This window comes from Phoxinus phoxinus (genome assembly GCF_949152265.1).
Source record: "Phoxinus phoxinus genome assembly, chromosome: 8".
NCBI classification, from domain to species: domain Eukaryota; kingdom Metazoa; phylum Chordata; class Actinopteri; order Cypriniformes; family Leuciscidae; genus Phoxinus; species Phoxinus phoxinus.
Window position 1 is genome coordinate 20776773 of NC_136883.1, and position 16697 is coordinate 20793469.

Genomic DNA, 16697 nt, shown 5'->3' on the forward strand with positions numbered 1-16697 from the left:
AGATTTTAGCTAAGAGTGTTCTCTTAAAAGTTATTCACAACGCCTTTCAGACCTACTCTTAGTAAGGAAAAATGACAACTCCTAAACTAAGAGTGAGTCTTCGTTGCTATGGATGACGTCAATTCTCATGCACGAGCTTCCTCGCAATGATCACGGTGATTGGTTGTTAGATGACAGGGCCATCATGCGAACCAACACAGACGCACCAAATCATGGAATTACGACATCTAAATATGTCTGTGTCCTACACAAAATAATAATAGTAATGTCATCGAAATGCATATATAATGACATGTGTGTGCAGGTTCCAGTGAAGTGTAATTCTAAAAAGGCAGAGAGAGAGAGAAAAGTTGTGAATTCAATTAAATTAAATCAAGGTAGCCTAATACCCTAATGAAAACAGCACTTGCCTAATAATGAAAAACGACACTTGCATTAACACTTGCTTGGTTAATTGACATCCTATTAGCCTAAATAGACTACTTAAAGCAAGGAAATGTTGCTCCTATTGAAGTAATGTAATAGTTGAATGACGGTAGATTATGAACTCGCCAAAACGGAAAAGAAAGCCCAACTGGACGCAGGATCAGTCACTGCTGCTGGCCCAGTTGGTGCTGAAAAAAAGCAAAAACGTAATAAAAGGGAAATTCGGCACTGCATGGGATACGGATACAACATCGAGAATTGTGAAGTTTGCATCGAACACAATCTGGGTATTGAGTGGGTTTTCTTTCTATTCACAAACATGTCCTCATCCTGACGTGGTGCATTATTTTAATATGTGTCCCGTCTATAGCACCGACCACTCCGGGCACACCGGCAATATCCATAAAGCTGGCTTTGTTTCTTTGGAGTTGGCGAATGTCCAAAGGAAAACTTTGTCGAAAAAGAACTGTCGAATAATATGGGGTCTACAGAGTGTATTACACAATTGCATTTTCCCCGTTGCCAGGTAGCGAAGTGTTATCATACATTTAAATTCGGCATTGATTGGGTTGTTGCGATTAGTTGGCGCTGTTATTGCATCCCTCACAAGATCCACAAAAAATCCATCTTTGTAATAACTCCGTGTCATTGAGTGTCTCCAATACACTGCGTCGCACGGCGATTTTAAGACCCGTTGTGAATAGGTCTTAGTGAGTTAGGAGTCCTCTCGACTTCTTTTAAGCTGTCCCAGACTTAGGTGCTACTTTTAGGGCTAAAATGCTTCGTGAATTACTCTTAGTGAAAAAAATTAGGAGTCCTAAAGTTAGGAGTGACACGCCCGTTATTTTTAGGAGTTGCTCCTAAATTCGCCTGTTAGAGCTACTTTTAGCCTTAAAATTCTTTGTGAATACGGCCCCTGATAATCATCTACATACAATTTAAAATAAATGTTATATTTCCTAATTATATCATACCGGATTGAAATGGTTCAAATACCTGAGTCGAATTTAAACAAGGGACAACATTTTCCATTACTTTTGAAAGAAATGCCAATTTTGAAAATAGGACGATAATTATTCAATCACTTCACATCAGTATTGGGCTTTTTAAGCAACGGCTAGACAACTGCATTTAAAAAATGGGACAGTGCCAGAGACTAAGCTGGAATTTATAAATACTTGAATGCTAAAACCAATAGTATCATAACCTGATATCAGCAGACATATACTTTTCTTATGTTCACAAACATTTCAAATTAAAACTAACAATTGACAAAAACTGCTGACTCCTGCCTTTTCTTCTGCATTTGAATCTTTTCACAAGAAATCCCGCGGGTCATAACAAACTTGTTTTTCCACCTCCACCACGAAGAGATGGGTGCCATCCATTATGTCTTCTTGTTGAGGTAAGGTGCTGTTTTCCTTGCTTTACCCTGGGCAAAAAGCCATATGTTGACTGTGAAACACAGAAGAGTTTAATTCAATGCATTTAATTAATGTCATTGAAGACCAGTCTGCTGGTCTTCAATGAGAGGCTTTGACTGAGTATTTGATGCAAGTTGCAGATCTGTGCTAGCATTTGATATGCGTGAGATATTAGTAACTGATATTAGTAATAGACTGATCTGCCTACATACACTTAAAATAACATGTTCTATATAGAGGGTTCCCCACTGAATCTTTTTGTTCTGGTGAGTAGCGTTCATTTACTTGATTTTGTATAGCTAAATCCACACCTGGGCTCATTTTCTTTTCTTTTAGACACCTCTGTCATGGTAGCGAGAAAAGACAAGAAATGAATGGGAATGGAAAGTGGGAAATGCACAACATGCTCTCCATGGAACTTGTTGGAGCATGTGCAGTACTGGCTCATGTTGAGTGGGATGCAGAAGTTCAGGTTCTTCATGGCATCAGATCTTATTAAGTTTCAGTTAAGATCTAACGGACATTTCCGTCCACTGAAGGGCTGGATTACAGACTGGGCCAGTGCCTCGGGGTCGTGAATTGCCAGGAGCCTCTGAAGCCTCAAGTTGTATGGCCCGAGACTCAATGGAAGTTGGCACATAATTATGAAATAGGTTGAAACCATCCTCGTCCATCTCCCCATCATCTCTATCTAATATCCGGTGTCAGGTTTGACTTTATAATCCCCCGCTGATGACAGAGACCCCAGCAGAACGCCTGTTCAATTCGGCACACATGTACTAATACTAATTAATGCAGTAAATTGGATTGCGGGGAACATGCAGCTGGCAGCACTGGGGAAATTAGGGGAGGAAATGGACACGCACAACACAAATGACCATTACCTCCTTTCTAAATTTAATGACCTCTAATGGTGTTTTTGAGACCGATTCAATATTAACCAATACAACTTTCCAGGAAATGAACTACAGATGAAAAGAAACACAGCTTTTTTTTTTAAGGAACTCTTCTCTATGTAAAATCATGGCTTGATTCAGACGAGAGGTCAACTGTAACAGGGCAGTTATAATGCATTACATTTGTTCAAACACAAACAAGTTATAGAGATGATTCAGTATATACTTAATAAAGTTATCTTTCTGCCGGTGTAAAACTTCACTTCAAATTGTGTTTTCCTTATGCTGTCTTTAAACTTATATATATCATTTAATCTATCAATTTTACCATTTAAAAAAGATATTAAGCCCTTCGCTGGTAGCTAAACAAAACCCTATATTTCATCATGGCTATAAAGTCGAGATCAACTGCGACACTTTACCTCAAAATGTGACTTCAGTTCTTAAGCAATGAAGACATTAAAAGATTATTACATTAAACTGTTAAAGCAGTATCAATTCCTGACAGATACACGAAATATTCTATTTGAAAATTATTTATAAAGGTGAAAAAAAGCTACTTATGTTATTACTTTGAGGTGTGACCGTATTAGTTGGAATCAGTTGTTCTTAACCACCATATCATATTTTAGTAGTCTGTGAGCATGCCACAGCATTTGACCCTGTAGCCCAAGACCGGTTGCCCACTGAAGCTAAGCAGGGTTGAGCCTGGTCAGTACCTGGATGGGAGACCTCCTGGGACAACTAGGAAGAGGTGTTAGTTAGGTCAGAAGGGGGTGCTCACTCTGTGGTCTGTGTGAGTCCTAATGTCCTGGGAAAGTAATGGGGACACTATACTTTAACTTCTCATCCGAAGGACTGTGCTTGTTAAACCGAGGTTCTGACTCCATGGCATTTCTTATAAATAGTAGGAGTGTAACCCTGGTGTCCTGGGCAAATTCCCTCCATTGGCCTTTATCAATCATGGCCTCCTAATAATCCCTCTCTATTGAACTGGCTCTATAATTCTCTCTCTTCTTGTCTGGTGTGTGGTGAGTGCACTGCTGTTGATCATCCAGGTAGATGCTGCTGTGGTGAACAGCACATTCCTGGGCCACTTTTATCTATCCATCTCTCTTCCTAAAAAAAGTTTGCAACATTTGGATTGGATCTTGGTGGACTAACACAAATATACTGTCCAACACCATCAGATAAAGATGCTAGGACAACAGCCAGAAACCTCTTAGAGGGCAAGAAGATCACCTCTGGAACCAATCCCAGGAAGGACAGGACTTCTCATTGGTCCAAATGCAGTTTCTGCCTTTAACCCATCTAGAGACTAACTCCTAAGGTTTTGGCCTGTGACCGCCATAAAAATTCCTCAGGACCTCCAGATGCAGCAGCAGAGGCCACTATGATCCATCGAAATCTGTTCATTTTTGGAAACCTTAAAAACTGATGTAAACTACACACATCAATTTCATACTTATTACGAGGAATAAGTATTCTCTGTGACAGGTATTTGTTGTGTAACATCTTGCATTAAGCTGTTAAAGTCAACATGAAATCAAAATTGACCCTATTTACTTTGTTAGTGCTTATCACTAGTATTGTGGTGAACAATTCATCCGTGCAAAGTTAATACACACACAAAAAAAAATAGTTTGCCATGGTAATCTTTAATCAAAATCTGAAAAGTTACTGTGGAAAAGTGGAATGGCGTTCCTTTTCTGATGACGTCAGTTTGACGGTTGAAAACGCTTAACCACTCCCCTCAAACCGTTAGTCTGCTATGAGTGAGAGATGGAGAGGAGGAGCGCTAAAGTAAAACCCTGCCTTCTGTTCAATATTCCCTTTCACTTGGAAATACGTCCCAACACTGGAGAAAAGTCGTTTGCAACTTCAGGTTCATGGGGACTTTAATGTACAAATGAATGAATGCATGACAGTTCAATCTTTTTCCATCTTGTTTGGACTTAATTTGTTTAGAATATTGCCAAAGTGAGAAATGCATCGGTACAACTTTAAAATGAGTTTCACAGGGGAAAGAAGGGAGGGCCACACCGTGTTTGTGTGTGTGTGTGTGTGTGTGTGTGTGTATCCTCTGATGCCAGCAGCCAATCACAGCACTGGAATGGAGAAGTGCTAAATTGCAATCTCCTCCTCATCAGAAAGGGATAAAAGTACACTTTCAACAGACACTCCTTGTTCTGGGACTCTGGTTCATCCAGTGAGACATTAAAATGAGAATTCTGAGTCTGACCTGTAAGGGAGAGACAGAAACAGATCAATAAAGTTTTGAGTCTCCAGTGTTTGAAGGAAGAGAATGTAGTCAAAATCTTGTGAGTCAGCACCAGATACGAACATGTTCTGAGCCTCCAGTCTGTGAGGAAACAACTACAGCATGTCCCGAGTCTCATGCCAGAGAGACAAAAGCGGATTAACCAAGTTCTGGAATGTCTGGCCCAGAGAGGCAGAAGATATACAGAGACATTTGCAACATGGTTAAGCTCAGGAGAGCGAACTGTCACTCAAAGGTACCTTTGTATGTGTGTTCCAGATCCAGATTGTTAGGACCTTCTGCACCTACTTCAGGGCCTCATCTGTGTACTCCAGATTCTAGGACCCTTTTGGCGCTCCAGGAGATCGGCATCCCACGGAGCTTTATGACAAGCCTGTTGATACAGATTCCAGCTCCTTTCTCCACTGTATTGTCACCCAGCACAACCAGTAGAAGACGTCACCTCCATCGTACTGCTCACTCGACCACATGGAACGTAAATATCACTTAACCAAACCTCTTTCCAGAGACTTTGGCATGGTTATAATTTTCTAATTCACTTTAGATGTAATATATGAACTGATCCTATTTAATAACAAATAATATTTTGTTTGTTTGATGCATAAGGTTCTTTACTTTATTTGTTTCAGAGAAACAACCGTTTCTTTCCATAAGATGACGTAACTCTTTCATAGCCACACTCAACTTAATCACTTGTATTTTATGCATCTTATTCACTTTATTCCTTTATCATTCATGGCATTCATTTAGTAGTTGTTAAGTTATTCTTAAATATTTTGTAAATAAATTCCTTGTGCTGATTAATACAGAAGAGGCTCTACAAGTTAACAATATCAATCACCAATCTTTCAGATAAATCAGCTAACCAGCTCCCTCCAGTTTACATTAATTCTAAATGGTTGAACAGTAGTACAATGGTTGATCTACAATAGTACATAATAAAGCACCACATAAACACTTCCTTCCTATAAAAAAAAGCTACATCTGCTCATGTTCTCTGCTGCCACTGAAAGTCCTTGGGAATGTTGGAAACACAGATCCATACATGCTGCAACGCGTGCATCCTCTCTCTCCAAATGCAGAAGAAGAAAAAACAGCCTGTTGACTCTTAAAGAGTTTTGAACAGATCCATCATCCACATTTCGTAAGAGGGTTCATTACAAAGACACATCATTTCTTGTTTTTAAGAATGATTGACGCTATTGCGGTTAAGAGAAATTATTTCATGCAATTACGTAACTCGACAAACCAGGGCTGCTAACAGCAACGACAAAAAGTTGCAAAACGTTTTTTTTTTTTAAACGGAAACGGTGGTGCGTTGAACACGCTGTTCTGATGACGCAAAAGTTGCAACTATGGCAGCTGAGAAGGCCATTCTTTGTTTTATTTTTTAAGAATGTTCGGAGCCTGATGAAATCGGTATAACGTGTTTAATAGGCTACTGCAAAATACGCTCGATGTTGCAGTCACTGCCGCCAACTTGCTGCCCAGAATAAAATAGAACATCCCAATCGAGGGAAGGGATTTGTGGAAACTGTGGTTCCTTATTGTGATCCAACATTTGCCTCGCATTTCAGGATGAAAAGACAAACAATTCAGGTGAAGGATAATCCCTGCGAGACTGTTATGATCTATATGACTGTTTTATTTTTATTGTGAGTATTATAGGCTTATCATTATTGCTGATCACGGCTGATATGCTATATTTTTACTATAAAACTCTTACGACAAACATCCCAGACAGCAACATAGTGTCGGCCCAGATCCGGCCCACATCTGTGTTCCATAAAAGACGCTTAGAAAAGCGGGGATTAAACTCCAAAACCCGACTTGAATAAACCTAACAAATAAATTGGGGCTAAAGAGGTTTCATAAAAGGTAATTCAAGTTTACGCAATCCCACTAATTTGATCCAGGTTTATCTAGTCTAGATAAGAAAAAAAGTAGAAGGAAAAATAAGATTTGTTAGGGGAAAATACTATGTCTTTAAAGGAACTGTCCATTTGTACAATTGTGTTAAATGTGTTTGAATTGAAAGACATAATAAAGTACATAAATATATATATGCCAAAATATTTGTTGTTGGACATTAGACGTGGCTTATCTAGAATTTTAAATAGAAATAGAAATAACTGTGTATATATATATATATATATATATATAGGCTAAAATGATAAATGAGACACTATAGACATACAAACATGTTAAATTATATTGTACACTATCAGTTAATGTAAAAAAATAATGATATATATATATATAAAACAACGTTAACAAACATTTCATATACAATTTAACACGTTTGTAGGTCTATATCGTCTCATTTATCATTGTAGCCTTTATTTAGGTTGATTTTCTTTACTGTATATTTATTTTTGGACTGATAGTGGTTAATAAAGTCAAATAAGGTATGAGAGAGTGTCAGTCATTGTGTTCCTGGTCTGTGTTAGAGGATCTGTGTAACAACTGAGGCTTAGCCTGACCTGGACCAGGCTAGTTTCCCAGCATAAGTTGCCAGGGTAACTGAGTTTGAACTATTTTAAGTTTGCTTTATGAAACAGAATGAACCGACAATACGTCTGACTAACCAAAATAAGCCTGGCTTGTATTCTAATCTTGTTTTATGGAACAACCCTCAGATGTGACCCGGATCTGGGTCGACTCTATGTTGTTGTCTGGGATGTTTTGGTTTGTTCTGGTAATATCTTCAATTGTTGCGTATACCGAGCTGCAGCGGACACATTTGTAAACGACTTTACTTGGACCCATACCGCGTGATTTATATAGCCTACATGTTGCTGCTGACTGGGCTGACATTTTTGACACACTCACCAAACAAGAGAAAACGTACCTCAAACCCCTTTGGACACCGTTTCCAGGAAACATGTCGTTCAACCTGGAAACCGTATAGGAAAACGTGCCCCAGGTTTTCTGGTCTTAGCTGGTTTAGGATGATGTCTCCACTGACCTGGAAAACCCCCTCTAAAAATCAGCCTACTGATCATCAAATCAGACATGGCGTCCCAGGCATTATTTAACCCTAATAGTTCGTCCAAATTTTTTTATTTAATTTACTCACCCTCAATGGGTTTGGCACAAAGTGAGGGTGAGTAAATAATGACAGATTTTTAATTTTTGGGTGAAATATCCCTTTAACTCAGTTTTGAAGAATCCTTAATGTAAAAAAAGCTTCTATGTAAGGAGTCTTAACGATTTCGTTTAATGGGTTATTTCATTTGTTTTCTAGTTATGTCTGTGGGCTGTTTAATTCATTTAATTTCATAAAAATAGGGAATTAAGTGATTTAAAAAAAAAAGTTTTTATTAAAAGTAAATTGACTAAGCATTTTGTTTGCTGACAGCTTCTTCACCAGATCCATCATCAAGTGACAGTGACAAATATTTGATAGCGCTCAGTAATTGCTTTACTGAGCCATTTTTTGTATGATGTTTTGCAGATGATACTTCCTATTCTTGTTTTCTGCATTGCCACCTTGTGGAATCAAGGTGAATTACACAGTCATCAGATTAAATTATGTTGTGCAGAAAAAATATATACTTGCACTGTTACACACGTGGGTCGTTAGCGACCCTATACAATTTAAACAAAAAAATGAATGGGATAATAGGCATTCTTTTATAATTTTCTTCTTGGTATATTGTTTATAATTAATTGATTGAGGGATAATAAGTTTATGTCTAACTTTAAAAACTGAATGAGGAGGAGGGTTGTGAATGACGTCCCGGGTCACTAAAGACCCAAGGTATGTGTTTAAGGGTTACATGTATTGGCTGGACCAAAAAATTAACCTATCCATTCTCATGATATAATGCGTGAGTGTGTGTTGAAAAAACAATGGAAAGATTTTTGGAAAGATTTTAATAGTTATTGAATGTTCTACATCTTACAGTAAATATTATACAATTACAAACTTGGCTTAATTATGTCACAGAGATCACTAACTGATCTTCAAAAACAAAAACAAAACAATAAAAAATAAACCAAAATAATAAAAACAGTTTTACACTTCATTTCACAAGCCTGATGCGGGTCTCCTTGCTCAAACGGTATACAGCACGGCCTGGACGGCACTGGCGAAAACGCGCTCGGACCTGCCAGAACCTCGATGGTGCCAGAACCGTGCTGTCGTGCGTAATGCATACTATGGGGGCAAGGACTCTTTAACACTCACTGAAGGGAGATCAATTCTGGAAGACTTTCCCCTTTTTGCTTTACATTTAGAATGCAAACAACAAAGTCTAATTCTCCATATGGGTCAAACATTAATAGCCAATTTCCTAAACAGTAGCGTGAAATAGCAACCTCTTGTATGTTTGCGTCAAAGCCTATGGTACATATCACAGGTTTTCAGCAAGAGTGTGAAACCAGTGCCACAATTACTTTAGAAATACCTTTACATACTGGTGACGTGACACTGACTTCACTAGAGCTAATAACCCGTTGCATGCATCACGGGCGCTAGTTAACAATCCTTTGATCGATGCCCTGAAACCAAAGAACAGAAGAGTGCATGGGTTTGCAATATCGACATCACATGTTCTCAATACGCTCGAAACAAAAAAAAACAAAAAAAAAAAGGAAAGAAAATTGAAGCCCAGTCCACATCACGCCGAGTGAAAATGACTCCGTTTACGACTGATTCAGAAAAAGAAAGAAAAAACACCTGATTTCACACAGAAAACGGATTTTAAAATGGGAGAAATACATCAAAATGTATGTGTGGTGAGTGGGAAAATATTGGAGTACTGATATTGGGGGGGAAAAACCTTTCTGTTCAGGATTAAAGGAATAAATCACCCAAAAATAAAAGTTCTGTTATTATTTTTTCTTCTTCAGTGGAAAGGAAATGTTTTTTATTTTGTGCAGAATGTTCACACTGCTTTCCTTTTTGGATGATCTAGCCCTTTAAATTCACCACGACCCAGTGTTAAAATGTTGTACATCCCAGTAACTAAGACAGTTGCTCTAATCCAATTTTCACAAATAGTTCAGTAAGAATTTGCCACCATTTTAATCATACACTCTCAAAAAAATGAGGTTTGAATAATCTTTTTTTTTTTTCCACTGTAAAGAACCTTTCGTACAATGGAAAGCTTCCATGGATGTTAAAGGTTCTTCATAAAACTATATGCCAATAAAGAACCTTGATTTTTAAGAGTGTAGCAGCAGATTGCTGAACTCTGTCCCTCCCGTCATTGCAAGAAGAAGAAGAAGAAGAAGAAGAAGAAGAAGAGGAAGAAGAGAAAGACAGATTAGGGAAAGGCATGTAGACGAAGAGGAAACCCTTTGAAGACTTGTGCTCTGAAATGCCTCTCAACCACATGGACTGCATCACTCCACTCCAGATCAACTATAAAGATCTTCTATTTAAGAAAAATGAACATCAATCATTAATTAAAACTTTAAATAACACTTACGTAAAAAGCGCCTAAATTACATGTCAGAGTGGATGGTAACGTCCTCTCGTTCTGAATCGACCCTTTATTCATTTGCAGTGTAAAAGGTCACTCTAGTCCTAGAGTTCAGAGGTCTGACGGATCGGTCAATGTTTAATATGTCGACTACAGCGATTAGTTGCATCGATCAAGTCTTGTGATGCAAACTTATGAAAAGACAAAGGAAATATAGTTCACTGCTTGATATAATACTGTATAAGATCAGCTGGGGAAAAAAGGAAGGAGTAGGGCAGAGAGGGCATGGAAATGACATATGTCATCAAAACATCTACAGAGAAACATAGCATGTGAATTCATCCAATAATTTGAATAATTTGCATTATTTGATGACATCATGCCAATAAAAAAATGCATCATTACACAAATATTACATATACCAAAGGCCTCTTGACTTGCTTTAGCCAAATAAGATTTGCTCTTATTAAAGACAAATGATTATACTGTAGTATATAATGCAATGAAGTTACATTAAATTTCAGATGAATCTCACATAAGAACTTGTCTAGGTATTTTGCGTAAAGAAAACGAAGCCTATTTTTGTTATTATTTTCATTACAATTTCCTCTTGAAATTCTGATATATTATTTATGAATCATGATAATATTTATTTAGCGGTCTTGGTTGATTTCAAAATTTTCATAAAGTAAAATTACAATATTGCAGAGATTCTAATGAGAATCACTATTGAGAACTAAACAATAATAATAATAAAAATACAGGATAATTGTTTTGAAAATAAAGCAAAAATAAAATAAAAATTGGCTTCATTTTATTTATGTGAAATATTTTTTCCATATTTTTTTAATGGGATTCAGACACTCTGCGCCCTCACTCTCTCTCCCTTTACTTAAAACACCGAAGGGAATGTGCTGTAAAGTAAATGTATTATTAAAAGCAATCCAGAAGCTGTGATTCCACATGATGCAACCGTGCTTTGCAAAGGCATAGTTTCCATCGGATTACACTATACTGCATTCACCCGCATGACACATGCATTACTAGACGTTATTACTTTCACATAAGATCAGAGAATCGGTTCTTCCCACTTTGAGTGTACTATATATCGAAATAGTGGTTGATCAGCCAAACGAATAACAAAAAAAGAGAGTGATACTGTTCTGAACTGACAATAATATTACTTCCAGAGACATTACCAAGACTAACGGTTTGCAGAGTAAATGCTTGATTTCCTTAACTACATCATTAAATATGAGTGTACCGTATAATTGGTTATTAAGTTATGTCTATTTGTCAATGTGCAATGCTTCAGTATGATAACATTTCATAGAATACTTGATATGTCACTTCTGAGTACACTATTCATGGATACAGACGAGGCCTTGGGATAGGAAATCAAAATTCTCTCTCTCTCTCTCTCTCTAAAAATGCTGTAAATTACAATTAAAAGCCATTCAAGCAGGCCGTTCTTATTATTGCATTGAACAACTCCGTTTCTATGCCTAAAATCTGTGCAACTACAGGCCTAAAGGCCCAAGAATTCACAGAGGACCAGGGGTTAGACCAATTCTAAACCCGGAGCTGATTGGAGATTAATGCCGGAACGCCTTCCCTTCCTTTTTTCATTTATTTACTTGTATATATTTTTTTGCTTTCAGTGCTATTTTCGATGCGATAAAGTCCCTTTGAATCCTGGATGCGGTTCTAATCGTTCTGTCAGAGTAGCGTCCGTCCTGTCTGGCCTCAAAGTTGGCACACGCTTTGATCAAGTACAATGCCACCGGGATGACATCGCACCCAGAGGCTCCAGCTAAGTGCCACTGATAGTTTTTTTTCTTTTTTTCTCGATATTCTCCGCGAATGGGTTCGCACGTGAGCGCATGCTCGCGTGCCGCTGCGTTCCCTGCGAGAGCACCCATGCGCGCACGTTTATATAAATCGAATACACACGTTATAGTTTAGAAGCTTACGCTATCCTGACACATAAGCTAATAAAGTAACCAGCTCACTCAAACGTTCTCTATTTAGTGAATAACTAAGATTACTGTATGTACTCGTTATCCTAATGAAGGTTAAACCACGTTTGCACTGCCCTACTAATGATATATTCCTTACAAATCTACATGAACAGCTACAAGCTGGAAGACACCCTTGTTATCGATGATAGAATGAAATGAGGGAGAATTGAATCAGATGAAATTAAATTTCCTTAAAAAACAAACAAATCAATGATTCCAGAGCGTTCTGTGAGAGAACGGAGAAAGCTGAAATGAAACGCCGCTGTAAATAAATAATAAAAAAACTTAAAAAAAAAGGAACCCTGTGCTAATATCTAAAGGTTATAAAATTTGGCAGCATAATTGAATGATTATGATCCGAAGAGTTGCTGATATTGCGTCGGTACATTCCTACACACCAGCGTTTATACTGAACACAAAGACAAATTGTTTGAAGAGGCGTGATTGGTCGAAATCATTCTGGAGTTCTGACAGAAGTAACTATGGAACAATGAAGAATTAAAATAACCTAATGCAAGAACGTCATCCCAAAAAATGAGAAGAAAAAAAAAAATTCTAATTAAATTAAAAAAAGATAAAAAAGCAGCTTTTACAAAAACACGTAAGAATGCATAAAGTGACCCTTGCACTTTTTTCTCTTTTGTTCTTGCAAACAGACGTGGCACCTCCTTGTTGAGCACAGAGTGCCGATGTAAGACTTGAGTAGTTGCATACAATGTTTGACTCCAGATCTGCAATGGAGAAAACGAGAAGGCGTCAGCGACTGCATTTCACTGGTTGGGTGGAGCCACGCTGAATGTGTCGTGTGGGTGGGAACTCACATGATTGGCAGGTGGGCTCTACCAGTGAGGTGGCACATAGCTGTACCCGGGTGTTCCTTGGGGTCGGTACGTTGGCACGGTGACGGGGTGTCCTCCGATCTGAGTGTGCTGAGGGGTGGTCAGCAAGGTTCCTGTAATATAACAGTTATTATATATACACTGTATAAAAGTCTTAGACATTAGTGTTTTTAAATTGACTAAATCTAGAAGAACTGCAGCAACGTCTCCAAGATGCTTGAAGAAACCTTCCTGCAAAGCTACAGTACTATGAAAAGTTTTAGGCACTTGTGTTAAAATGCTGTAAAGTGAGGATGCTTTCAAAAATAATCTCATAAGTAGATTTTATTTATCAATTAACTTACATTTACTAAATCAAATCAATATTTGGTGTGGGCACCCTTGTGTTTAAAACAGCTTTTGTCATGGGTACACTTGCACATAGTTTTTCAGGTAGCTTTGCAGGAAGGTTTCTTCAAGCATCTTAGAGATCTTGCCGCAGTTCTTCTGGATTTAGTCGGTCTCAGTTTTTTCTGTTTCTTCATGTAATCCTAGAAGGAGATCAGATCTCTGTGCGGGGCATACCGGCTGTTGTAAAAAGGGACTGCATATATTGTATCTGTAATCAATAAATGATTAAAGCCCCCCTGTGGTGAAAATTCATATGTCTATGTGGTGTTTTTAATATGATTAAAGACAAACCATGTACAAATGCATAAGTCAGCATCATTGTTGAGTAATTTCTCCTTACAACTGCAGTGAACCGAAGATGGTGAACTGAAATCGCTGGTGTTTCTGACGTCACAAAGTCAATGTGTGAATGTCAACGAGTGGATCTCTGAGCTGGTGCGAGTGAGTGGAGGCGGGGATAATTTGCATATTCATAGAACCGAGTACTAAATGATGGAAGGGTGTAGAGTTACATTCAACCTATTTTAAGACAAATGTTTGTTTTTTTCAAGGAAAACAACGTTTAAAAAAACTTTTGGTGTTCAAAGATGAGTTTTAAGGGATACAATTATTAACTACAGGGGGACTTTAAAGCATTTATTATATAAATATTAATTTGATATATTTTTGTTATAAATATATAAATTTTATTAAAAATAGTATACATAATATTGAAATAACAAATAATACTCTCTCTCTCTCTCTTATGCTATAGTTATGTTATAGGCTGTCGATTTAAGACGTTCATTTAATTAATTAGTTATGGAAAAATAATGTGAATAAAATTATTTAACACTCGCCCCAGACCTAGGTAGGTTATCTTCTTACATTTCATACAGTTGATTGGAGCATACAGAATCATTTCTTAGCATCAACAATATTATTTGAGCTTTTTACCGGCAGACATGGCCATTGTTGTTCCGGCCACCATGCCCATGGCCATGCCGTTGGAGCGGGGCGCAGGTACAGGAGCGGGGTAGATGGCGGAGGGGATGCTGTTGGGCTGGACCACGGTGGTGTGGTGAATTACATGTGGCTGGGCTGCGTACACTGGCTGCGTGTAATAAGCACCCTGAGAAGATGATTAGAATGCATTAGTTACAAGTAGCTAAAAGGTTGTATGTTCAAAACGTGTAAGGGGTGATACCTGTACATCGTATTGCATAGTGAGTGTTACGGGGTCAAATTCTAATACTGTGGTGGTGCAGTGGTATAGTGATGGTATCAGATTCTAATACCACATTACTTTATTATAGAGATGCATCGATACCTTCATTTTTGGTACTTGCCAAGACTGCGTACTGAATATATTCATTACATTGTTAATTTTTTTAAATATTAGGTAGAGAAACCAAAATAATATGAATCATTTTAGTTGACTTAATGCCCTGTATGAATTTCTTTTTGCTAAACGAATTATTTCACCCGAGGTGTGCATTATTTGTCCGCTTCGCGTCGTGGCCGCATTACCACCTCGGGTGTGTATTATTTGTCTAATAACTAAAAAGGCCCATCATCAATTATTCCTTACTAGGGCTGTATGGAGCTTATATTATGACAAAATGATTTGAATTTGAATTGTGTAAATCTGAATTATTTGCAAGTGTAATCTAACAAAATTGAATTTTAGGTGGTAGTTTAAATAGTTCTGAATTTGAATTTTTTTAAACGAATATTGAACATTTGAAATTTAACAAATTGAAATGTTTTTTATGGCTGAATTTTATAGACATGTATTTTCAAACAGTAATATTCAGTTTTAAAAAATTCAGATTCAAGTTTTCAAGATGAAGAAATTCAGAACTTCAAATTCAGTTTTCTAAAATTCAATGTCAAAAATTCAAGTTCAAAAATTCAGATCTGACAGAAAGTAGGTCACAGGTCATCCACAGGGAAGAGTAGATGATCTCAGAAAAGTCGAACAGAGCATTTTGGCCAATTGGGGACTGCGGAAGTTTTCCAGCGCGAACGTGGTGGTGGTTCAAGAGGTTGCCACTCTCTGACTCTTGTCATGAATCGCCCGGAGGTCTATTACATGTACGACGCAGTCTAGACCGGACGCGAACGGTGCGACGCGACCCGTGAAATCCCCAACAGCACACGGATTCCCCATCCTATTTCTGACCTTGTCCCAGCTCTTTGCAACAGTCGCTTCAAGCTGTGTTGCGTCGCGCCGCTCGCGTCCTGTCTGTGTAACTGAGGTCTAGACAAGGTGGCGTTCTAATCAATTTTACACAAAATGTAGGCTACTTTAAAACAAACACCAGAGACCGCTTAGACAAATGTCCCACGTGCTGAGAACGCTAACCTAACATATAAACACAAAATCATTCATGTTTAAGAATCTTAACGTTACCTCCGGGCGATTCATGACAAGAGTGGACATTCTAAAACGCTTACGTGAAAACCGCTTAACGTGGCTTACTGTACGAAGATAGTGATATTAAAGGACCAAACTCAGTACAAATCATATTAATAAACCATACTTTGTATAAAAAAATCAGATGAGCCCAGAATACCTACGCAACGCGTTTAATTGTGCGTTAAGCATTTCCTTACCATAGAAAACCGTTATAAGAAAACGCTTAACGTGGCACACTGTACAAAGACAGTGATATAAGGACCGTACACATCATATTAATAAACCATACTATGTATAAAAAATCAGATGAGCCCAGAATATATGAATATGTACGGTCCTTATATCACTGTCTTTGTACAGTGTGCCACGTTAAGCGTTTTCTTATAACGGTTTTCTATGGTAAGGAAATGCTTAACGCACAATTAAACGCGTTGCGTAGGTATTCTGGGCTCATCTGATTTTTTTATACAAAGTATGGTTTATTAATATGATTTGTACTGAGTTTGGTCCTTTAATATCACTATCTTCGTACAGTAAGCCACGTTAAGCGGTTTTCACGTAAGCGTTTTAGAATGTCCACTCTTGTC

The 16697-nt window shown here is 37.8% G+C and overlaps 2 protein-coding genes across 4 annotated transcripts in view; both read right to left on the bottom strand.

Annotated features, from left to right (window-relative positions):
- Window positions 1–16697, bottom strand: part of relt (RELT TNF receptor) — a 470714-nt gene that overhangs the window by 145805 nt on the left and 308212 nt on the right. The gene's annotated exons all lie outside the window — the stretch shown is intronic.
- Window positions 10044–16697, bottom strand: part of fam168a (family with sequence similarity 168 member A) — a 57536-nt gene continuing 50882 nt past the window's right edge. For all 3 annotated transcript variants that reach the window (XM_079620372.1, XM_079620371.1, XM_079620370.1), the window contains 3 exons: window positions 14646–14820; window positions 13302–13432; window positions 10044–13211 (listed from right to left, as the gene is read on the bottom strand). In XM_079620372.1, coding sequence (XP_079476498.1) covers window positions 13320–13432; window positions 14646–14820 — 288 coding nt within the window. In that variant the 3' untranslated portion in view covers window positions 10044–13211; window positions 13302–13319. The remainder of the gene's footprint in view (window positions 13212–13301; window positions 13433–14645; window positions 14821–16697) is intronic.